Source organism: Lemur catta, chromosome 18, assembly GCF_020740605.2.
Source record: "Lemur catta isolate mLemCat1 chromosome 18, mLemCat1.pri, whole genome shotgun sequence".
Lineage (NCBI taxonomy): Eukaryota > Metazoa > Chordata > Mammalia > Primates > Lemuridae > Lemur > Lemur catta.
In genome coordinates, this window is record NC_059145.1 from 46,087,803 (window position 1) to 46,112,871 (window position 25,069).

Sequence of the window (25,069 nt, forward strand, 5' to 3'; positions counted from 1 at the left end):
CATGAAGCTAATACGACATATGTTCCAGATACATTTGTTTAGCCCTCACCACCACCCTAAGAGGTAGGAAATATTAGTATCTCCATTCATAGGCACAATTTCAGGATCACGTCTAAGTCAGTGGAGAGCAGGCTTTTAACCTGCCTGCCTGGATTCAAGCCCATGTTCTTAACCAAACATCCCCCCCTTCTGCTGCTCGGATAAAGTTATGGCTCTTTCCTAAATTTGAAACAAAAAACTTGAGTACCCTACTAGAATGGCTATAAAAAATAAAACAAGTGTCGACAAGGATGTGGAGAAATTGGAACTCTCATATCCTGTGGCTGGGAATGTAAAATGGTGCAGAAACCTTGGAAAAGTTTGGCAGTTCCTCAAAGTGTTAAACACAGAGTTACCACATGATCCAGCAATTTCACTCCCAGGTATACTCAAGAGAAATAAAAACATCTGCCCACACAAACACTTGTACATCAATATTTATAGCAGCATTATACGTAATAGTCCCAAAGTAGAAACAACCATAATATTCATCAACTGATGGATGAATAAAATATAGTATATACACACAACAGAATATTATTCAGACATAAAAAATAAGTATTGTACGTGCCACATCATGGATGAACCTCAAAACCATTATGCAAAGTAGAAGAAGTTAGACACAAAAGACTACATATTGTATGATTCCACTTATATGAAGTATCCAGAAAAGGGAAATTTACAAAGACAGAAAGTAGATCTGTGGTGAGCTGGCCTGGGAGTGAGGATTAATTATATGAGAGATTTTACTGGGGGATGAAAACGTTCTCAAACTGATTTATTTATGGTGATGGCTGCACCACTCAGTAAAGTTACTAAAAATCACTGTATACTTGAAATAGGTGAGTTGTTATAATATGTAAAATAAGGCTGTTTAAAAAAAATTAGGTTTTAGGGACCTATATAGGTCTAGAGCCAGCCACCCCAGAACTGTTTTGTTATTTTAAAATAGAACAGTAACACTATTTAGGTTTTCCCAACAACTTTCAACAATAAAGTACTTCACTTTATTTGAACTTTAGATGGAAAAAAAAATGTCAGGACAACTTAGAGGTTAAACAGTACAGGGACCAAAATAAAAAAATTTTATTTGAACATTTAGAAGCTAGGAAGCCACCGTCCCCACTCTCCAGAGCCTCTGAGAAGTTGACTAGGAACCCATTAAATAAGGACAACTTTTCTTCTTCATCCTAACACCACCTCAGAGTCTTCAGCCCGGTGACAATGACTCCTCCCTCAGATCCAGTCTTCCCCAGCTGTAGCTTCTCAGGCTTTGTTATTCCTTGCCCAAGAACGTCCCCAAGGAGGCACCATGGTGTACAGTGGGGAGGCTGGATCAGAGCTGCCTGACAGAGCTCTCCCCAGAAACATCTTTGCAAGCGGCATCGAGGGTATGCAAAGCTTTCTCCTGACTCCCCAGTGTGCTGTGTGTATTGGTGACTCCTCTTCTGGGAGATTCTGAAGGCTTGAATCAGGTTCATCTATTCACTCCCTGAACGGGGTTACCGGAAGGCAAAGGCAATGCGTTTCTACCTGGTTTCCAAGCAGGACTACATCTTACTCAGGACAGTGAGGAGCAGCAGCCGTTGGCAGAAACCAAGCAGGGCAATAGATTCCACCCTTATCCAGTGCTCTCTTGGTCAGGACTTCAGGCCCATCTTGGCCATCATCTCTTCATACACCGTCCATGCCATTGCTGCCATCAGAGTTCTGCGGAGGGCCCGGGGGACACCACCTTGGAAGAAGCCACGAAGGCCATAGTCCTATGATGAAAGTAAATGTCAAAACTTCAGAAGCAAAATAGTGATACAACTAATTATCCACTTGGCACCAGAGTGAAGGTCTGTTACCCCATGTTTGAGCCTTAGTTTCTAAACTGTATGCCAAAACTATAAATAATGGGTCCAGGGAGATAATCAATGAACTTAAAATAAATTTTTTAGTGTGTAGTTGCTAGGCTTTACCTTTTTAGGCCTGCCACCTAGGGGAATTTCTTAGCTGAAAAATCTTTATGCAGGTCTGCTGTGTACAGTTGTACAGTGTGTACACTGCACAGAAGCACTGAGCCCCAGTAGCAGATGACATGCAGTCTGCTTGCCAAGGCCTGGGTCCTGGATTGAGGCTGAAGTAAAAGCTGCCTTCTTGCCCTTGTCTATCGAGAGTACCTTCTTGTAATGCACCGTATGCTCTTGGTGGCCCCAGCTTTATAAGAATTAAAGACCAAAAAACTCTTTCCTCCTCCCTCATAATCTTGACTGATTTGTAATTCACATATACCGAACAATATATTATTTTGAAACTTTATGATTTTAGGTATAGAAAAAGAACCTAAATAGTGTAAGCAATATTGGATTCACAAATTCATATTTACCTCTAACAAGAATACCTGCTTTATGTTCCAAAAGGACCAACCCAGTGGTTTGTAAATAGTACTTTAGTGTGTACTTTTCATCTTTAATAATAGCATCTCTGTCCATTTGTATTAGCACAAACTATTAGCACAAAACATGTTTGTGTTTTTCCCCCTGAACACAGTATTTTGTCCTAGGTCCTTTATTGTAGTACTAGCTCCTACTCAGTAGGTCTGGGGTAGAGTTCAGCAATCTGCATGTTTAACAAATATCACAGCTAGTCCAAATATAGGTGCTTCCTATCCTCAAAAAACAGAGTTTTTTTTTTTGGCAACATATTAGAATCACCGGAGAGCATTAAAAAAATGCTGGGCTTCACCCCCCAGAAATTCTGATACAATTGGCCTAGATTTTGACCTGGGAATGGAGAGTTTTAAAAGCTCTGCAGGTGATTCTAATGTGCATGAAGGATGAGAACTACTGCTCTAGAGAGAGAGAGAGAAATCCTAAAGCACAAGAACCAATACTTATTCTACAGTCTTACTTTGAAAATGAGTGTCACTGCTTGGCCAATCCACTGAAACTTCACTGGGGAGAGCTGCATATGAGTTTTGATAACATCTGCAGGTTGAGTTGCCAGTGAAGCCAGAATACCAGCAAATATCCCACAGCTGAAATTTACAACGGGAATAAGGGTTGTATCCAACTGGTCTGAAACAAAACAAAGGCAACATGCACTTATAAATGTAAATAGAATGATGGAGTTAGAAAAGAACCTTTTTACAACCACCTCCATAATAATTGACTCAGGCATGAATCATTAACCTATGCAAAAACATGTGGGTCAAAGAAACACGATGTTTATACAGATTCAAAATTATCTTCCTACAAAGATACACTTAGTTGAACTTTCAGGGGACACACTTGGCAGACAGTACCTCATGTAAGTGATAAAATGTTATTAACACTCACAATGGGTGCCAGGGGTGTGGCCCTGCAGATCCCCAAGTGCGCCCCCTCGACCGAATCCAAACTCCACAGAACAAATCCCTTTATTAAGGGGAGTGTCCCCTGAAAACTCAACTAAGTGTATCTTTGTGGGAAGATAATTTTGAATTTTATTAAAAGGATTTGTTCTGTAGAATTTGGATTTGGTCAAAAGGCCACACTCAAGGATCCAGAAGGCCACATGTGGCCCCAAAGCCACAGGTTTGCCTCCTGATTTAAGGCAGTGAGGATACAACACCACGTATGTGGTCCTCTTGCTAAAAATGTAGAACTGAATCTAATCATGAAGAAACATCAGATAAACTCATTATGAGGTATAATTGGCTTATACTCTTAAAAATAAAAAACAAAAATTGGTACATATTATTGGGACAATTAGAGAAATCAGAATATAGACTATAGATTACAGAACTGTATCTATGTTAAAATTCCTGAATTTGACAATAAGGCTATGACCTGCAGAGTTACACTTCCTGGTGCCTGGGGAAAAGCAGTCAATCTCCTAAAGCACTCACTCCAACTTTCCTAATCGACTTGGTAGCAATTCCTTGCTCAAATTATCCATAGACACCTTACTAAATGCAGGTTCATTCTATGGAATGTGTTTCTAGCAACACCTTGCTCTGCTTGGGTGGATGTTTACCACCCAGTGGTTTTGCCTGTGTCTAGCTCAATACAGGCTTACTGGTGGGGAGGGGTGGAGTGGGCCTGGGGTTTGGCACCTTCATCTCTACCCACATGGAGGGCTCAAAACCACATTAACTGGGACTACAGCAAGAGAAGTAAAAATAATATTTTTCTTCAAACTCCTAACCCATCAGTGTTTCCCAAACTTGTCTGACAAGAATCACATCAAGTGCTTCCTGAAAAATACAGACTCCTAGATTGCACCCCAAACTTTGTAATCTAGGAGGCCTTGGATGAGATCCAGCAATCTTAAGATCAAATTTGGGAAGTACTGTTGCAAGACCTCCGCAAAACATGCTTTATTTCCCTCCCAGCCACCCTACCCCCACCACCAAACTATAGCAGTATAAGCACTCTTTGCCTTAAGAGGATGTCAACTCCAAAGGGCAGGGACCAAGTCTGTCACATCCACCTTTGCAACTTAGCACCCAGCCCAGGTCCTGACACAATCCTGGGATGGCTCAGTTCCTAAAACTCTGCTAAGCGTTTGGAGCTGCTAAGAAAAACGAATATTCTCATATCCCAGAGAAAACAGCGAGGATCTGGACTCTCAGAGATATCGCTCTCTCCCACCACACCCTCCTCCATCCGTACCGTGGGGCACTATGTATTTGGTCTGGTTGTAAAACATCAGGTAGATTCCTGAAAAAGGCGCATCACGAAGGAGAGTTGCTGTCAAGCCACTGAAGAGGCCCCGGTGCCCCTCGCTGCGGTAGATGCTCCTCAGGGCGGAGTAGATACTGTCATAGCCATACTTCCCACTCTGCAAAGGGAGCACAGAACCAGTGACTGGCACAGAGACCTTCTATTTGAGCACTGAACCAAGCAGACTGCAGGTGATGTGGCATTACCAGAGCACTGTGGGCTCTAGGTCACATATGGTGTGGCCTGCTTACACAAATGGGTTCTCTGACCACACTGGACTCCATGTTAGATTGTAAATTGGAAGTTGACATCAGTGGTCACTACCCAAGAGCCTAGTGGCTCTGTTTAACCACCCTGAGGCCCTAAAGCAGTCACACTTACCTCGTAACGTGTCTTGATCACAGTGATGGGCGACATGCAGACTCCTGCAACAGAGCGAGAGCCCACCCCCAGCATGACCGACTCCAGCGCAGTGGGGGGATGGCCTCGCAAGAAATACTGCTTCAAAGAGTAGAGAGTGCCAAAGTAGATTCCAACACCAGGGACACATCGCACAATGGACTGCAGAAAAAAGTCAGCGGGGAAAAAAGAAATCAAAAAGACCCAACAGTGTAAGATACTGTGTTAGCTGGGTTTTCCCAAAAGACCCCAGGATGACTTGCATGCAAGTACTTTATTTAAGGTGTGGAGGGAACACCAATAGGAGACGAGGGAAGTGAGATGGGAATGCATCACTAATGGAATGCAGTCAATGAAGGGCATTTATTGATTGCCTAAAAACCAGTTACTGTCGTGGGCAACTTAATCCCTTTGGAGAACTCTGGGAATCAGTGTAGAACACACCTCAGAGTTACCCCTCCACCTGAAGGAGCAGGTTTTAAACATCAACTCTCATCTTTCAGTGGTTGGGGGACTGCTGTGGGTTTGGGATGGGCATTAATTTCTTGGTGCTTCCAGCAAAGTGAGTCCCTAAGACCAGAAAAAGCCTTTGGGCAAAGAAATTCAAGTGTGGCAGTCTCAGCCCACTTTCACTGAAGTGGGAAGGGCAAGGATATCCTGACGGGTGGGGGTGCCAGCTGCACCCACCATAGAGACTACGCTGCCCTCAGAAATCTTATCTAAGGCATACAGACGCACCATTCCCTGAGCCCTCAGACAGAAGCTAGTGATAGTGTGAGAGACGGGCAGGAAGACCACGTGGGTCCTCCCATCCTTCTCTCTCGGATCCTGAGGAGCTGGAGAGGTGGAAGACAAATGGCTGGTTGTCAAAGGAGTCAGTGCAAGAGAACCCAGACCCAAAAGGCAGCTTACAGGGGACATCCCTTTCCAGAGGCCCAAAAGACTCTCTGTGCGAACCACCTTCAAGAGTATAGCCAACATCCCAACTCGTCTAGACCTGAAGGCAGACAGAAAGGAGACAGGGAAGAAAAAAATCACTTAGATCACTTCCTCATTAAAGAATTCCTCACCCAAGGACTTTTTTTTTCTTTCTCTAGGCAGAGTGCAGTGGCATCATCTTAGCTCACTGCAATCTCAAACTCCTGGGCTCAAGCCATCTTCCTGCCTCAGCCTCCCCAGTAGCTGGGACTACAGGTGCACACCATGATGCCCAGCTAATTTTTCTATTTTTAGTAGAGACGGGTCTCACTCTTGCTCAGGCTGGAACTCTTGAGCTCAAGCGATCCTCCTGCCTCGGCCTCCCACAGTGCTAGGATTACAGACGTGAGCCACCATGCCCGGCCTCAAAGACTTCTATGCATAGACTCTTTTTTAGAACACTTAAGAATCTCTACAACACATCTTGCAACTGCTCTGACTTCCTGTGTGTTCATGGTTTGGTACACACGTTTATTTGTCCATTTATGCTGCAAGCAATGGAATAATGTCCCATTTTATATACTTCCCACAATGCATAGATCAATATGGGGGGGCGGGAAGAGCACAAAACAGACAATCCATAGTGGTGTTATTTCCAGAAAACCACCCACTACTCATACCAGGCAATACAGTTATAACATCACAAGCTAGCACAATAAAATGCAAATCCCACCAAGACAGATCCAGGGAGCTGCTTAGGAAAGGACCCCATTTAATAAACAAGAAACAAACAGGAGTTGTTGAAAGCAGCTCCTGAAGCAAATGTGGGCAGCAAGCCCTACCCGTGGTCTGAGGGCTGGAGAGTCTGCAGGCGTGTTTTAAGGAGATCCAGAGGTTGGAAAAGGAGGGTAGAGCAGGTCCCACTGATGGAGCCACACAGGAAAGCCTTGATCGCTGGATGTAACTGCAGGACGAGAGAACATCGTGTCAGCAGCTCTGCCTGAGCAAGCCTCACCTCTCTCCACAGCTGGACCAGTGAATTCCTTTATAAGCATCTCTCAGAAACTCACCTGGTCATGCCTCATGTTATCTTCATACCTCAGAGAAGGAAAATATGTAGCCAGAATGAACAATACTGGAATCTGGAATGTTGCTGAGGACGTTGTACACCGCAAGAGGTGTCTCTCTGGTCTCAGTACTGCTAATAATTGTGCTCCCACTGGGCAACACGTCTATTTCTGTACCGCCAACCACACTTCTCCATTTGTCCCGACTCCAAAAGTTACTGGTCATCTCCTTATTGTTTCAAAAGCAAAATCAATTGAACGTAGTGTTTTAACTATTGGTTTCCAGGCTCCCTTGGCTGCAGGACCTGTAGGTATTTACTGGAGTAAGCCAAAGCAAATGAAACATTAAGCTCAGCCACAATAAGTGCCACTGCCTGTATAATCTACACATTTCCTTTGTTTAAAACCTTCCCGAACTCTTACACCTAAGACCTAAGCAAATCAGATGGCTCTAAAGACCAGTGTCCTTGGTTCGCTGCCTCTCCTTCAACCCACACACATGTGCTGCCTAATCTACAGGCACCACCCAGCAGGGTAGAATTCCTTCAAAGACTAAATGTACCTCCCCCAAGCACATGCCAGGAAGCTCAGCTCCAGCCCAGTGTTGCCACTACAGGACCAGGACAAGCTCCTCCTTCCTGGCCCCCAGAACCCAGCAGAATCACAAATGACTGTGAAAAGGCACTTTAAAGAATCCAACCAGGAAGAAATGCCATCTTCTCCAAACTTTGGCAAATTCCAGCCCAAAAGACCTTCTCTTCCCTTATTAAGTGGCATTTGCACTATTAATTTTTAGTAAATGACATCTATAGCCCTAAAACATTGAGATGAATATAAAGTTTTCCATTATACACATCACATAACTACTTATCCAGAACTGAAATGTTTGTAACCTGTGGTATTTGCTTCACAGAGAAGAAAGATCATTCCAACTTTCAAGCAAGGAGCAAGTTATAACTGTAATTCCTTACAAGACTGTTGGGAGCAGACTAAGTTCAGATACTAGATAGTGGAGCTTACAACCACATTCCAATAGCTTCTAAAGTATCATAGGGTGGTTTGATAAGACAACAGGTAAAACCAAAGTGTGCATATTTTGACAGGTCTGTTTTGGCATCAATTCTCTCTCCCCCAGAGGTAACCCACTCTCTGCTAACCAATATTCTCATGAGTTCTGTGTTTCTTGGCCTCTTCCTAGACTTGTGGCAACAGGGAGCCCTGCCTCCCCACACACTGGGCCTATCTCCCGTTGGCATCTCCTCTGCTGTTGGGAAACCTGCTCCAGAGCTTCTGCTTTTCCAGGCCGATGCTACACCGTCTCTATTCACTCTGCGTCAGTCACTCCTCAGGCTCCCTAGTCTGCCCTCAGCCAATCCCCATTAATGAGGGCTCACCAAGGACCTGCGCATCCCGAGACCCCTTTCCTGTCCCTGTCCTTACCTTACTTGGCCTCCCTGGTGCATTCCATGTGGCTGAGCTCCTCTTGGTCTCTGGTTTCTCTCTCTTCTCTCCTCTTCTGACTGCCCTTCAAGTCCCCTTTCCTCCGCCTGCCCCTGCCCCGCAGATAGGGCTGCTCCTCTTATCTCCCCTCAGGGCAGCCTCACCCACCTGTCTGGAGTGCTGGTAACGCCCACATCTCTCTGTAGTCCTGCCTCTCCCCAGACTCCAATATCCCAAGGCCCCTGTCTCCCCTGGAGCGGCCCACAGGTATCTAAACTCAACACATCCAAAGTGGACACTTGGTCAACAGTTCCCCACACACCTGCCTCGTCTCCAGTCCACACTGGGATATTCCAAGTCCCCAGGCTAGAAATCTGGGAGACGTGTAGAATTCACCATGCCTGCTGCTTCATGACCAAGTCCCACCGACTGAGCCCTCAGTCTTCCCAGTCTGCCCCTCCCCACCCACCCTCACCACCTCCGTGGTGTCCAGCCTCAACTGTGCCAACCTACCCTCCACTCTGCTCCCAGAGCAGCACTGGACAAGGCATTTACATACACCACCTCAAAATCTCACACCACCCTTTAAGCTAGGTATTTTAAACCCATTTTACAGATTAAACTGAAGCTCAGAGGTTACAAATGTGTCCTATCACAAGGGTTGAAGCCATTGGCCAGGGCTGAAAGTTCATGTTCTTTTCACCATATACCCCAGCCTAAAGTTAAATCCATGACACTTCTCAGGCCACACAGGAACATCCCACCCTTGAGCACTGCTCACTCCTTGAAATGCTCTCTTCCTTTGGCTTCAGAGATCACTACTGTCCTGGTTTTCCTCCCACTTCTCTGGCCTCTCCTCCTTTAAATGGAAATGCTCCCCTCAACCATGGCCCCACAGCTTCCATTTCCATCCTTCTATCCACACTCACAGCCTCTCTCTGGAGCTTCAGACCACATAGCCACTTACTCAGATGTCCCACAGTCACCTCAGATGGCATTTCTAAACCTGAACTCGGCTCCCTCCCTTGCCTCCAACCTGCTCCTCCTTTAGGGTAGGTACCCTATCCCAGTGAATGCTTGCCATTATCTATCCAGCCACCCAAGCCAGAAACCTGGGCACCATCCTTGATGAGCCCACACTTGCTCATTCCACCTCCTAAACAGCTCTGAAATCAATCCTGGCTCAGAGCCCTGCCATCTCTTGCCTTGGTGACTGCTACAACCTCTTCACCTCATCTCTGTGAGCCCTCTAAGCCACTCTCTACCCTGCAGCCAGAGCCATCTTACAAAACTGCCAATCTGACCACACACTGCTCCAGGTGCAAAACTTTTCAATGAGAGACAATGTTTAGTACAGTTTGAACGTTTTGTACAATTTTTGCCAATGTAAAAAAGAAAACAAAAGATAGAATGAAAATACAAGTAGTGATAAATGTGAACTACAAAGTATCACATAAATTTGTCATTAATATTCATTGAATTAATTAAAAAAAAACACAACAAAATAAATACCTTTTAGTTGTTCCATACTCCCCTCAGGATAAAGTTCAAACTGCTGGCTTGCAAGACCTTTCATAAGCCATGCAGCTCCTTCTTCCCTGTCTGGCCTATGCTCTCACCCTCCCACTAACACGCTCTTGGCCATATGGAGGACTCTGCCTTCTCTCACCTCTGAAAACTCTCATGTGTTGCGTCTCTGCCCTAAGCTCCTTTAATGCTCCCTAAGTCCACCACATCCAGGCTCAGTGCCCCTCCCCCTTACGACTGAGGGTCTAGGTCTGGACTCCAGGACAAGCACTGTCACAAATCCTGCCTGTCTTATTCATAGTGGTAACTCAAGAACTGACCTGGGAGCCTGGTGCACAGTATGTGTTCAACAGTGATAAATCTTCTGAGCAGTTCTCCTAGGTGCTGCTTCCCCAATGCTCCCACAGGTATTATGTGGAATTTGTTTTAAGGCTGCTGTCCTTCACCCACCCCCATCCCTGATTGCAAGACATATCTTCTTAATGTCCTTGTTTTCACAGCACAACGATTGGACATTACTGGCTCAATAAATACTTCTTGAATAAACAAATAGAGCCTATAATTTTGTAACTTTGTAATTTTCCAGGTCCATTAGCACAAAGCAGATGCTATTTTATATATACTAGAAACACAGATTAACCTTTAGTAGGCAAAAACAAAATCAAAAAAACAAAAACCGAAAAACAACAGGTAATATTGAATGGGCTTAAGATTTTGTCAACAGTGGATGGCACGCATCCTTTGAGAGTTTTTTAAAAAACAGCTCAAAGGTAAATGAGATTAATAATCCGGTTTGGTTTGGTTTTGTTTTTAAGGGAGAGAGGGGAGGGCAAAACCAAGCAATACACACAACACAAAAGGAATGAGTAGCACTAAAAAGTTAGCAAACTGCTTCCAAAAGCAATTCCTACTGCCCTTAAAAAAAATTCCTAAATCCAATTCAGACCTGGAGGCGAGAGCTGGAGGGCTCAGAAAGAGGAAAAGGTAAGCAGGTTTTCAAAGATGTCAATTCAGAGCCTCTGCCTTTCCCTTTAAGGATATTTAAAAAAGAAAAAATAGCCCTTATACCGCCCCCACTCACCTACCCCGGGGAGCAAGGCGGCCCGCAGAGACCGCGGCAGCCGGGGCGGCCCAGGACGCTCCCCGCCCGCGGCCAGGCCCACCCCTGCCTGCGCCCGCCGACAGCGACGACTGCGCCCGACCAGCCTCCCGGACACCTGCCCACTCAGCCCCGCCTCCGCCAATGGCGGCCCGGCGGCCCGACCCCAACAGCCAATCCAGACGCCGGAGGGGCGTGGCGTCGCCCGAGTCCCTCCCCCAGGTCGCGGCCGGCCGGAAGCCCGGGACTAGGGAGGAGTCTACGGCCGACCTCCCGGAGCCGCCGCGAGGCGCTCAGCGGTTTGGGGCCGGCCCAGGCACCGACGATCCTCAGACTCCGCGCTGTCACCGGACCTTGCGACAGCCCAAAGATCTGCCAGGTGTCCTCCCACCTGTCACTCCAGGCGACCGTCACGCAATGTCCAGCAGCCACGCACCTAGCAGAGGCAGCGCACGCTCCCCTGGCGCGCCCCCCCGTTACCGCTCCAGCCCGGGCAATCCCGCAGCTCTCTACCCAGACACCGATCCAGTCTGCCGGTCCCAAGGGTCCGAGTGCAGCCCCTCTCTCCTCCCTCCTGCCTCCCCGTCCCTTTTCTAATCCCCTTAGACTCTCTCTCTCCCGCCAAGTCCCCAACCCTACCCGCATCCGCGGCGCGTTAGAGGCCCCCCGAGGGTTCCTGACCTTTAGCAACCTCCCAAACTTCCCTTCCCGACCGGCGGCCCCAGAACCCCTGCTTCCCTTCCCCGCAGTTTGCTCACCATGAGCGTTTCCACCGCGCCTCCGACATCTTGGGGTTGCAGCAGCGCGGGCCGCGACTTCTGGATCATCGGAGAGGAGGCTCGCGAGTGCTCCGGGCCCAGGGTGCAGTCGGTGCGCGCTCAGGCCCGGCCCTGGCGACTTTGGAGGAAGGCCGGGGGGTAGCTGCAGCCAGGCGCCGCGTGGCAGGCCGGGGCTCGCTGGCGTCTGCGCCCGTAAGCACCCGGCCGCCGGGGCCAGGCCTGCGCGCCTTGGGGCTGCGCGTCCACGGCCCGCGCGTGGCTGCGGGCGCCGAACGGCCCTGCCCCAGGGACTACGCGCCGTTCTTCACCAGCCCCGCGGCCGCCGCAGCTCTGCGCCCCTGCCCATCCCGCCCCGCCGCGGGCTTTCACACCAGGGGAGATTGGGTTCTGTGCGCCCGCGGGTGCAGGGAGCCGAGGGCCTAGGTGGAAGGGGCGGTCGCTTCCGGGGCGGGACGCTGGGCAGGCGCTTGGTGAGCGCTCCTAGCGCCACCTGGTGAGGACGCCCGGAGCTGCGGGGTCCGCGGTTCCCTGCGCCCGGGCTCACCGGGGCGCCCGAGGACCTTTGCTTGTGGGCGGAAGGGCCGGGCGTGTATGCAGTCGGCACCCGCTCTGCCCAGGGGCCTGCGGTTGCTGAGGACTGGAAATGTGGCTAGTGCGGCAGAACTGTCTTGAACTTATTTAATTTGCATGCAAAACTGAAGCAGTGTGGAATGTTTTCATGCTGAACACGACTTTTTTGAGACAGGGTCTCCCTCTGTCACCCAGGCTGGAGTGCAGCGGTGCGGTCACAGCTCACTGCAGCCTGGGACTCACGGGCTCAAGCCGTCCTCCTGCCTCAGCCTCCCCAGGAGCTGGGACCGCAGGCGGGACGCCACCACGCCTGGCATGACTATATTGTTGTGACGGGACCGCATTTCCCTTTAAACCTGAAAATTTAGCGTAGGAATTGATATGTACTTTATGTATAAACCACACAGCAGATATCTAAGACTTCCAAGGTAAACTATCTTAGTAATTTTTATATGTTGACCTGATGTTTTGGGTATATTTGGGTTAGATGAAATACATTATTAAAATTAATTTCACCTGTTTCTTTTTACTTTTGTAATGTGACTACTAGGACATTTAAAATTTCACATGTGGCCAACATAATATTTCTATTGGACAGCACTGGTCGATGGTTAAAATTCTAGTTTATGGCTCATCTGGACTCTGTCAATAGCTTTTATGGGTCCCCAACTTCTCATTATGCATGTCTGGCTGGTCTATGGAAAAGTATTACCGCTACGATCCTGACACTCCCGTTGCAAACACAGGTACACACTTTCAGTGGCCCTGGGAATCTGCAGAATAAAGTTCGAACTTTTCATAGCCTCAGTGGAAAAGAACCCAAACTTTGTAAAATAATTTAAAGAGGTTTATTCAGAACAGGCCGGGCGCAGTGGCTCATGCCTGTAATCCTCGCACTCTGGGAGGCCGAGGCGGGAGGATCAATTGAGGTCAGGAGTTCGAGACCAGAACATGTGTGACCATGGCCCAGAGAGCCACACCCAAGAAGCCTTGAGCAAGTGGTCTCACCATGGTTGGGTTACAGTTTGGTTTTATACAGTTCAGGGAGACAGGACTTATGCATAAAGTCATCAACTAATACACGGAAGGTGTACACTGGTTTGGCCCAAAAAAGGTAGGCTATCTCCAGCAGGAAATTACAGATCATAGGTAGATTGAAAGATTCTTAGGTTTATAATTGGTTAAAGAAAAGAAGCTTTGTCTAAAGGGTTGGAAAGGTTTAAGTTAAGATGAGGAAGTCTGTTAACCAGAGACAAGCCACCCACACTTACGGGGTCTGTTAAGTAAATTGATGCTCAGCAGGTGTGGTTTAAGCTTTGTCTTGCATAGCTTTAGGCCTGTTAATGAGTTACAAAAGATATCTCCAAGAAGGGAGGGGGGCATGATGAGAGGCTTCTGACCTCCCTTCTCTTGGCCAGCAGCTCAGCTTTCTGGTATTACTTGCCTTGCCCAGGGCCAGTAGAATGAGACTTGTGCTCCTCTGCACTTCAGTAACCAAGAACCTGCTGGAGGCAGCGGCAGGCCTGCCACCTGGCCTCACAGCCCCTCCCTGCTCTTTGACCAAATCAAAGCCCCCTTGAGCTGTCGCTGGGATGGCCCTCCCTGCCTTACCCAGGCAGACCCTCCAGGAAGGGCCCAGGCTGGAACAAACAGACACACTTCTCCAAGCCATTGTGGAAGACGACAAGCTCAAAGCCAAGTCTCTCCACCTCTGTGATCCTGAGAAAGAGGCGAGCATCTTCTACCATTCGGACTAGAGAGAAGAGCAGAATCAGTGACGGGAGTCTGACCCTCCAGTGGTGCGATTGCTGAGGTCTCTGGCCAGGTTTTTCCTTCCTTGTCCACGAACCTCAATGCTGGCGGCCGCCCGAACCTGAAGAGCAAGCCCTGGAGTTACGTTTTTATTAGATGACCTACCTCGGTCCGCAAGCTGAATCAACAGGCCACCGACTATTTTTCAGCACCGACGTCCCGCAGATTCACACCAGTTGCACAGAGAAAGCAGCTTTTCTCGCTTCTCCCCAACTCCAAGGGTGAAGTCTCCAGCGCCCGGTACAAAAGTCTGTGGGTTGGGGGAGGAGTGTTGCCTGAAAGGGCCGTGTGCAGCTGCGTCTCCAGGCTGGGGACCCCAGATGGTGGCCACCCAACCCATGGACCCAGCATTAAGGGCGGACACTGGTCTGGCGAGCAGAATCAACAGGTCACAGACTGTTTTTCAGCACTAGAGTCCTGCAGATTCACACCATCTGCACAGAGAAAGCGGCTTTTCTTGCTTCTCCCCACCTCCAAGGGCAGAGTCCTCCACACCCGGCATGAAAGTCCCCGGGCTGGGGGAAGGGTGTTGCCCGAAACCACCGTGTGCAGCCGCATCTGGGGACCCTAAAAATGGAGGCCATCTGCCCCTAGAGCGCTAGCGTTAGGGACAACCACTCAAGAATTGGCAGAAGTCGATCCTGTGGGTTGAATCAACAGGCCACCAGGTGTCACCCCTGTCTGCATCACAGTCCCGCAGTCTCACGTCTGCCTAGCAGAGGGCCCTGGTCTTTTTGCCTCGCCCTGAGCCGGCCAATCACAGCGGTTTCCAGGGGTAGAGCCCCCTTTTCGGCATTCACCTCCCGCGCTCAGGTCCTGCTGCCCACCAGAAGCGAGTCACCAAAGTCCCTGTGCGGTAGCGGGAAGTAACCGCTCAGACCAGTCCCTCGCTGGCCCAGTGCAGCCCCAGCACAGAGTGCCTGGGAGTTCAAAATGTTTCCCGCTCTTGTCCCCTCTCCACAGAGCCTGTTGTACTGTGCCACGACTTTGCACCGCCTTCAGGTGCGCCCCGAGTGGGTGTGGGGGCCTGTGGGGGAGCGGGCACCCTCCTGTGGGCAGATTGCCCAGCACTGGCCGGCCGGGCAGGCACAGCCCTCCCGTGCTGCCCTCTATTCCCTGTTGTATTTCTCTCACTCTCCAGGCTTTGCCCACCTATCTCCCTTTCACATTTTTCCTGTGCTGCGTGTCCCACACTGTTTCTCTGCAGATTCACAAAGCTGTTCTCAGCGGGGGTGGGGGACCATGATCCACTTGGGTGTAGCCGTCCAAGTTCTTTGCCTCCTCCTCTGGGGGCAGTGAGCCTTGGAGGCCACCACTAACCCGCCATTTTCCCCTAGGTCTGCTTTATATATTTTATTAAATGTAAATGGAGTAAACATTCCAAGTAATAGACAAAGATTATTAGACTGGATTTTAAAAATACAGATAGTGGTACTCTTTGGCTTCTGCTTGGAATAAACCAACTCTCTCCAAGCGTAGGAACTGCTTAGAGACACCAGTGATGATGTGTACAGGGACATAAATGACCCTGGAATATTATGTGAATGTGGGGGTCTATGTGCTGGGACTTGGAGTTCCATGTCACCTTCCCCACCGGGAGATGGTCTGAGCTAGGAGTACACCCTGGCTTGACGTGCTGGGGGACATGTGTGTGGCAGTCAGGAAGTGACTGGAGGGAAGTGACTGGTGAGGCAGGGAGGCCAGGTGCCTGTCAGCACCACTGGCCGGACTCCAGAGGCCAAGGATTTTGCCTTGGAAGCCTAGATTACACACCTGAGGCCTGCTTGTGAGGAGCCAGACTGTGTATCCTCATGGCAATAAAAATCCCCCCTCTCTGTGTGTGTGTGTGGGGGGGAAGCCCCAACTGAAGTCTGCTTACAAAAGAGACATTTTAAATATAGGAGAACAGTTTGGTTTAAAGTATTTAATAAAACAGTATAGAGATACACAACACATACACTAATCCAAAAAAAGCTGGTGTGGCTCTATTAATGAGCGTAGTAGACCTTAAGACAAGAAGTATTACTAGAGAAAAGGAGGCATTTCATAATGATAAAAGAGTTAATTCAATAAAAAGGCACAATGATCCTATTTTGTGTGCACCTAATAACATTGCTTCAACATATATACTGCAAAAAATAGCAGAATTAAAATGAAAAATAGACAAACCCACAATCACAGAGATTTTAATATATAGGTTGAATATCCCTTATTCAAAATGCTTGGGACAGAAGTGTTTCAGATTTTGGATTTTTTCAGATTTGGTAGTATTTGCATATGAGATATCTTGGGATAAGACCCAAGTCTAAACACGAAATCCATTTGTGTTTCATATACACCTTTACACATAGGCTAAAGGTAATAGTATACATCATTTTTAATAATTGGGTGCAAGAAACAAAGTTTGTAGGGACTGAGCCATCAGAAAGCCAAGGTGCCATTATCTCAGATAGTGTGGAATATCTGTGGTTGTCTGACATCACCATCATTTCTGACTCTGAATTTCTATGCTTCTGATAAACAATCATTTTCTTACATTTATTCACACAAAAATACTTAGAAGTAAAAAAATGACAGTACCGTCAATACAGTGAAAAAAAAAATAATGTGTTCAGAGTAACTAAGCAGCACAGTAGCATCAGCAGAATACCTGTATCAGCGGTTAAACAGCAACAGCAGGCAATGGCAGGTTTCCAGTCTCCACCTACGATGCTGTGTACTCTGTATTCTATTTTCTAGGTGAGAAGAAACATCAGACACAGTTGAGGGACCAGGAAGTGGGTCCTCTAGGGATGAGGAGCCATTCTGCTGTATGGCTTTTAAAACATTTCCCCCAGAGTTATCTGCCCCATCAAGAGTTTTTGTCTCAGAAGTCTCTCTTTGATTATTTTATAAACTGACATGGTTTCTTGTTCTGTTATGAATGCACACTGTCCTAGTCCTTCAATAAGCCCATCACATATTTTCACCATGTTGTCTATAGGCACGTTTTCTGCAGTGTAAATAATGTCATCTCCGTTGTCACTATTATTATAATTGTCTCAATTCAGAACCATTTTGGTTGTTTCACCATCAGTCAATGAACGCACAACTGGAGGCTCATTTTGATGTTAAAAACTTTTCAATATCCACTTCTTCCAGCATACAAATGGACTCTGAAGGTATATATTTGTATATGTAAGGAGGTCAGACATCATTTTTTCTCACTTGACATACAGAATCCTTTAGAGTCACCACCTTGCCCACCATCATCACTGAACATGGTTGCAGAGATGGGGCTAGATACACAACTGTGTCTTTAGTCACATTCCAAGTATTGGCGACAGCATATACAATATCCTTCACACTGAACTTTTTCTGTAAACCTTCCACATCCACACGTCTGTTCATTGCTGCTAGCGTGCTACTCAAGAAAGTGTTTTTATATGTCCCCTTCACCGATTCACACAAAATATAGTCTGTGCTGGAGGAACGGGAGGAGTTCTGATGGAAGGACGACAGCCTTTCCCAGCCCTCCCTGGGCATTTGACTTCCTATGTAGAGGAAGATGTGGCTACAACTCTTCTGAAATATTTCTGAGAGGTGTTTCTTGAACTTCTCACCCATGAAAGCATAGATAATAGGGTTCACACAGCAGTGAGTGAAGGAAATGGTTTCTGTGACATGGGTGGCATAAATTAGCTGCTGGCTGATGACACAGCCATCCAAGATGTGCATATTGTGCAGGGATGTGAGGAAGAGGACCATGTTGAATGGGACCCAGAAGAGTAAAGATGCAATGACCACAATGAGCACCAACTTGATGGCCTTGGTCTTGTTGTGGTTTTGGCACCTCCTCAGCTGGTACAGGATGCTACTGTAGCAGAACAGAAGAACGGTGAATGGGATCAACAGGCCTAAGATATTTATTTCAAAGTGGGTGAAGATCTTCCACTTCAAAGTCTGCTGGTTGTAAGAGGAATAACACTGTAGAACACCGTATTTGGAGGCCACTTGGTAAAATACTAGCAGTGGGCTGGTGGCCATAATGGCAGTCAGCCACACTACCAGGCTCAGGGCTGTGCCCATTCTGGCTGTCCTCACTTTTATGGCATACACGGCATGGACAACAGCCAGGTACCTGTCCACGCTCACGAGGGTGATGAAGAACATGCTGCTGAAGAAGCCAATGTAATAAAAGCCAGAGACCACTTTGCACATCACAGTCCCAAACACCCACTGGTCCAGCTGATAGTGGGTCTGAAAGGGGAAGGAGAAGACAAAGAGCAGGTGGGACAGGGCCAGGTTCAAGAGGTACACGTCCGTGATGCTCCTCGGCTTCTCGCAGACCACAAGGACCAGGATGACCGGGCTGTTTCCCAGAAGACCAAATACAAACAGGAGGCAATAAAAGATGGCCAGAAGCAACTTGCCGTCCTTTTGGATGAGTTCCCCATCACAGGGGCTTGAGAAGATACCAGGATGATAGTCACCAGTAATTGCTGTCACGTTGGGCTCAAGTGTATAATCCATCAAGGCAGGGGGACCTGGTCACAGAGACACGTAAAAGAGATTCATTCCTTAAAAATATTTTATTTAAAAAAAGTTACGAGGACGTTATGAACTGAATTGTGTCCCCTCCAAATTCATATATTGACACCCTCCCCCACAGTGTGACTGTGGAGATAAGTTCTTTAAGGAGGTAATTGAGGTTAAATGTGGTTAGAAAAGTGGGGCCCTAATCTGATGGGACTAAAGTCCTTACAAGAAGGGAAAGAGTCACTAGAAATTTCTTTCTCTTTCCTTGTGCACAGAGCAAAGACCACATGAGGACACAATGAGGAGGTGGTGATCTGCAAGCCAGAAAGAGAGGGCTCACCAGAAACCAAACTTGTTGGCGCTTTGGTCTTGGATTTCCAGCTTCCAGAACTATGAGAAAATACATTTCTATTGTTTAAGCCACCCAGTCTATGATATTTTGCTATGGCAGCCCAAGCTAGTGCAAGGGAGTTAGGTGGGATAACAAAAGCCAAAATTTACAAAGAAAACATAAATACTTATAGGTCTATTATACAGAATTAGCAACGGCTAACATATTGTCATATTTGCTTTGGGTTCTTCTTCCTTCCTTCCTCCCTCCCTCTTTCTTTCTTTCTTCTTTTTCTTTCTTTCTTTCTCTCTCTCTCCTTTCCCCTCCCCTCCCCTCTCTTCCCCTCCCCTTCCCTTTCCTTCCCAGTAGAGATGAAGCTAAAGTTCCCTTTAACTACACAAACTAATTCCCATATACTAGAAACAATCATTAAAACCAATTTGGGGCCGGGCACGGTGGCTCACGCCTCTAATCCTAGCACTGTGGGAGGCTGAGGCAGGAGGATCACTTGAGCTCAGGATATTCAAGACCAGCCTCAGAGAGAGGGAGCTGGCACATGCCAGTGAGTCTCTGTCTGTCCTGACCATGGAAACGCCACCCTCCGTGATCAGCGGACTCACGCCTGTCTATAAACCCTAATCGAGGGCGTAGATGCGTGAGAATAACTCCTGTCTATTCTGAGTACAGGCACCAGCTAGAGCCGGTTCACCAATAGCAGCTACGTGACCAGCACTGAAGAAAGCAAATGCCATTTCTGAAAATGACACGCAGAATGCACGACCTCCACGGACATGTCTCCGTAAGAGTCAACCACAGCACTGCCAAGACTATCAGTTTCAGTCTTACAAAAGAGAATACTAGAAAAAATAAAATGTGAAAGTCTTATTTGTCAACCTAAAAAGGAGGCCATGTACAGAATCTGGGTTCTTTTGCTGCATCAGAGAAAGAGGAGAAACCAGGCTGCATGGGCACAGGCGTTCAGCTGCGTGGCAAATGTGAGATGAACCACACGTGTCCTCAAGCAGCTTAGAATCGGGTGGAGAAAACAAGACATTGTACAAATCGTCTAAGCAACAGTTGCTACAGCACAAGAAGCTCTTCAGGGTGACTGGCGTCACTCACGGCCATCGAATGCTGCATGATTCTTTGGCACCGATGGCTTGACGTCTTCAGGGAGCACCTGCTCTGGGGTGTGTTTGAGATCCGTCCGGAAGACCAGGTGAGTCACACGAGACCGTTCACAACCGAGCAGCTGCCCAGGATCAAGCTCTGGCCTGTCGGGATGGCCCTGAAGATGAGGGACACGATGAACAAGGGGATGAACGGACTCTGGCCTCTGCCATTGTCCCACCTCCTTTCCTGAGCCGGCTTCCAGGGCATCGCCCAAGGACGTCCTGTGACAGTCACCGCAGGAGGAGCAGCGGTGAGTCACAGACGTGTGTCAGGCATGGCTTGAACCCAGACGTCCCAAGCTAGGTCACAGCACCAGCCCTCACCTTGTCCTAACTTTTGCTCGAGAGGTCAGGCTGATGTACAAGACATTAATAAACAGACTGCTAGCCAAGAAGCCTCCCTCTTCTCCCCTTCTGTTTGTTCTAGTAAGTTCCTCAACAAAATAGAACATAGTGACTTAGGGGACCGGCCCAGGCATTGAGAGCTGCTTCACCTGAAGTCTGACGTGTGTGTCTGTGCATCCACATTCCTCACGGGTGGCCAGAGGGACGCCCTGGGGAAGCTGTCGGCAGAAGGACGAGACACTGGTCTTGAGGGACACCTGCCACTTAGGGTGTTTAACAAAGTGGGGTGCACGGAGTGGAGCTGCCCGCAGACATGAAAGAGACCCCCTGTGACATGGGGAGAAGAAAAGATCAACCTACTCCAAAGTGCGCTCCGACCACCTGAGCCAGCCTCCAAAGCGCCCGCAAGTCCCGTGGAGGAGGAACTGTCTTTCGTCCGTAAAAATCAGCCTCCTGCTCGAATGCAAACGCTCCTGAGACGAGTCCCCACCTGAGCTCGGGAACATCCTCCCCTCGCACCTCCTGGAGGCCTCTTGCCACGGCTCCCGCAGCGGGAAATATTTGGGTTCCCTGCAGTGGAGCCGCTGCACCCCCCACCTGTGCCGCACCTACAAGGCATTGGCAAAGGTGGGAAGGAAACCTAGACGCCTCCTCTCCTCCGGACTCTGAGCTGCACGCTGCCACCTGGCCCCGCAGCAGCCCTGCTCCTGCTCTTGGGCCACACCAAGTGCTCCGTGGATGTGTCCCTTCCACCCTTTGCCTACTGTCCCCCTGGCGTTCAGACATCATCCCTGTGTCCTAACTAGGGAACAAGTGGCATATTCCGATTTCTCCCAGGAATCTGCACAAAATTATTTCTCCCATGACAGCCCCTTCCACCATGCACGTCAACCAAGGCAGATGCGTAGCAGGCGGGTGGGGGGCGAGGGACCCTGGGCCACTCTCCCAGCACTTAGCCAAACTTCAATCTCAGTTTATGCCCCGCTGGGGCACAAAGGGATGTCATCAGACACCCAAAATCCCACTTCCCAGTCATGCCTGGGCCAGCCTGGTTGGCCATAGGAGACCCAGATTCTGCCTCAAGGTTGTGTTGCTGTGCACAGGTGAGGTCCAGGTTTTAATCATCCCTCAGCTTGGGTCCCTGTAAACTGGGTCTGGGTGTCCTTTTTCACTTTTTAATCGAATGGCTTCCAAGGAGTTTCCAACAAAATTTGCCGAGATCAGTCTAGAGTGGGTACAAATCTGTGTCCACAAAATTAGGTGTACTTAAAAAAAAAAAAGATGACAAAAATGCCGGGACCTCCAGGGGACAGGCCCGTGGAGAATATGTGCTCCTGACTCCAATGCAAAGCCTCTTCAGCCCCAGCCCTCTCAGACCACCTCTGCCCCTTCAGAACACGTGGTGTGTTCTCCCGTGTCGTGCCAGCCCGCGTGGGACCCTGTGAGGCCGCCTCGGTCTCTGTGCCTGGGCCGCTGTGGCTGCACTGTCCCTCGCCTCCCTGGGAACCGGGCTTCTCGGCTGGAGGCTCCAGAGACACGTCCCAGAAGCTCCGGCACAAACCCCTTCTGCTCTGGCATCCCTTTAGTTTACTGAAGGTGACGTCCTACCACAGTCACTGTAACAATTTAAAAATCCAGGTGTCTTGTTCCCAACAGACACACCTGGCCTTGCACATGGAACCTGGGAACATGCAATGTGCCCCCCACGGGCATCTTCTGCACATAGAATGTGAGAGCCCACTGGGGGGCGCTTGTGAGCCTCCCCTTTGAGAGCCGGGATCTGAGCCTTCCTCTGGTCACCACCAATTCTTTCCCAAACCCTCAACTGCCCCAGGGTTTCCCTTTTTCTAGCAGGAAAACAGATTTTTTACATCATCAAACAGTCATCTCCATTGTGATGATGTACATGATGAAATTAAGTCAGGTGTGATGGCGCATGCCTGCAGTCCGGGCCACTAGGGAGGCTGAGGCAGGAGGATGGCTTGAGCCCAGGAGTTCAAGGCCGTAGTGAGCTACGATCGTGCCTGTGAACAGACACTGCACTCCAGCCTGGGCAACATAGCAAGACCCTGTCTCTAAAAAAAAATATCCATGCTCTAGGTCCTTCAGGATTTATCCTTTGGGCTCAAAAAAAAAAAAAAAAAAGTCCATGCTTCAGTTACAGTAATGCTGGTTGCTGTAGCAAACCAAGCCCAAATTTCAGGAACTTGGCCCAGAGTTTAGACCTCGCTCATGAAAAGTCCAGCTGAGGGTTCCTGCTCAGGGAACGGCCGCCCGCGTTTTCCATCCTTGATGTCTGCTCTCTCGTGGCTCCGTCCTCCTGGGGAGCCTCCTGCCCCTCTCTGTGCAGCGAGCAGGTGGAGAGACAGAGGCTCCTGCACAGGCGGTTTTTCTACACTGGGCTAGAGGTGATGTAGACAAATTCCACTGGCCAGGACGCGATGCCACAGTCACATCTAAACGCAACAGAGAAACCATGGCAACACGACCCACCGTGTGTCCAGGAGGAGGAAGAGCACAGGGTCCTGGTGGATGTCACCCACTCTGCCAGGTTCCACTTCACCGGTCAATGCCGCGTTCCTCAGAGACGCCACGTGCCCTCCCACCTCTAGTCAAGTCGAGGCAGCAGGCACTGCCGGAGCCTTCCACGGGCTCGGGACCACGCGGGTTTTCTAGAGACATCACGTGAGCCAGACCCAGGCCCGCCATCAAGCTGCCATCAGCCGACAGGGGGAAGATGGATGGGCTACCGATCGAAATACAATGATGTAGCAAGCACTGTATACAGCACAATAAAGGGCTGTGTCACCGCCGAGGGAAAAGTCCAGTTCGTTCGTGTCTGGGAGAGGTAAGGAAGTCAGCATGGAGGAAGTGGCATCAGGACTAGGTCTTGACTGACGCAGAGAATGGCTCCAGAGAAGGGCGTTTTAGGTAGAAGAGGCAGCTGAGCAAACATACCACGGCATGAAGGCATGAATAGCTAGTCAGGTGTGGCTGCTGTGTGACATGGGCAGCGTGGAAAGTTCTGGAATCCTGTCTCCCATAGCTGTCTCCTCATATCCGTCTACTGACGTTCTCCCCACCTGCAAAGCCCAGAGCCCTCCGAGAAGCCTGCCTTGACAAGCTTTCCTGCACACACCCCACCCTGCCAGGGTCAGGCGCGATATCCATTGAATCTTTAGAAACCCCAAAGATCACGCCCGGTGCCTCCCCCACAGAAGGACCCCGAGAGTCAAGGCCACTGGCCCCGGCTCCATTCATGTTCTGGTAAACACCACTGGTCTTTGTGAAACAGCTGGAAATTTTATTCCCCTCCCGCTGCCCCCGTAGCCAGTTAATGGTTAGCTTCTAATCGCAGCCTCCTGGCGTCTGGCGGGAGGTTCTGCATGACTCAGGGCTCTCCTGACATCCCGGGAGGTCACTAGAGGGACACTGTCCCAAACGTGACCCCAGGCACACAGGGTCCGGACACAGCAGGCAACAGGGAAAGAGGCTCTGTCCCCTCCAGCTCGTAGATCACCCAATTTTCTGGGGAAAAGAATCAAGACACTTGCTGCTTGTACAAATGAACTTACATTATGCCGAAAGTGGAAAAATACTAATAAAATCCATCCCATCCACTCTTGGAAGAGCAGATCCATGTGTCCAAGTCGAGAGACACCCCTGAATGGCTGCGTGGAAAAGAACACCTCAGTCCTTCCAAATTTTCAAAAACATGCACGTGCACGTTAGAGACTTGAACACTAATGTTCATAAGATATTATAACCTTAAATAAGAAGTGTTATTTTAAAAAGAAGTCAGTTAAGGTCTTTTCAATGTTTGCATCTACATGAGTACAAAATTTACACATGCACCTAGAGTATAGAATGGTATGTCTTCCTTTGAAGGATAAAAGCATTTCAGAATAAAAGCAATAAAAAGGTATTAGCTATTGTAGTATTATGATCTCGTGTAGATTAACGTTCTATAATAGCAATAATAGCGGAGGTTTCGTGAGCCATTGCTATGTGGCAGGCACCGCACTGACAGCCTTGTGAGGCATTTGCTCATTACAGTCTCACGACAGCCCTACAGCAGTGGTCCTGTCACTGTCCCATTTCACAGGTGAGGAGCAGAGGCCTGCCTCGGATCGCCCAGGAAGGAGGTGATCACGTCAGGCCCAGCGTTCTAGCCTGTCTGAGTCTAAAACCTGTAATTTTAACCTCCCCAACACACTGTGTCCTTAAATGGCACCTCTATCTCTATTTATTTCTTAAACAGACCCTTACTGAGCACCTGTGTGCAAACACTATGCTAAGTCCCAAAGGATGGAAATGTGTATAAAACACGGTCTGCCTTCAGCAAACCTTGGGTCTAACCAT

At 48.6% G+C, this 25,069-nt stretch overlaps 2 protein-coding genes across 5 annotated transcripts; both read right to left on the reverse strand.

The window, feature by feature from the left end:
* Positions 1 to 1,027: 1,027 nt before the first annotated feature.
* Positions 1,028 to 12,371, reverse strand: SLC25A38 (solute carrier family 25 member 38). 4 transcript variants are annotated; one of them, XM_045529908.1, is made up of 8 exons: positions 11,939 to 12,027; positions 7,118 to 7,432; positions 6,890 to 7,011; positions 6,042 to 6,126; positions 5,112 to 5,291; positions 4,680 to 4,848; positions 2,935 to 3,101; positions 1,028 to 1,802 (listed from the first exon to the last, which is right to left on the reverse strand). In XM_045529908.1, exons 2-8 carry the CDS (start codon positions 7,130 to 7,132, stop codon positions 1,680 to 1,682), a joined length of 861 nt encoding a protein of 286 aa, XP_045385864.1. In that variant the 5' UTR covers positions 7,133 to 7,432; positions 11,939 to 12,027; the 3' UTR covers positions 1,028 to 1,679. The 4 variants fall into 4 exon arrangements, with proteins under 4 accessions (XP_045385864.1, XP_045385865.1, XP_045385863.1 ...); XM_045529909.1 differs by lacking the exon at positions 11,939 to 12,027 and adding an exon at positions 8,555 to 8,975; XM_045529907.1 differs by lacking the exon at positions 7,118 to 7,432 and having other exon boundaries at positions 11,939 to 12,352.
* A 3,949-nt stretch (positions 12,372 to 16,320) lies between these two features.
* On the reverse strand, positions 16,321 to 21,267 carry CCR8 (C-C motif chemokine receptor 8). The gene is made up of 3 exons (XM_045529911.1): positions 20,857 to 21,267; positions 20,313 to 20,478; positions 16,321 to 18,867 (listed from the first exon to the last, which is right to left on the reverse strand). Exon 3 carries the CDS (start codon positions 18,851 to 18,853, stop codon positions 17,528 to 17,530), a length of 1,326 nt encoding a protein of 441 aa, XP_045385867.1. The 5' UTR covers positions 18,854 to 18,867; positions 20,313 to 20,478; positions 20,857 to 21,267; the 3' UTR covers positions 16,321 to 17,527.
* Between the last annotated feature and the right edge of the window lie 3,802 nt (positions 21,268 to 25,069).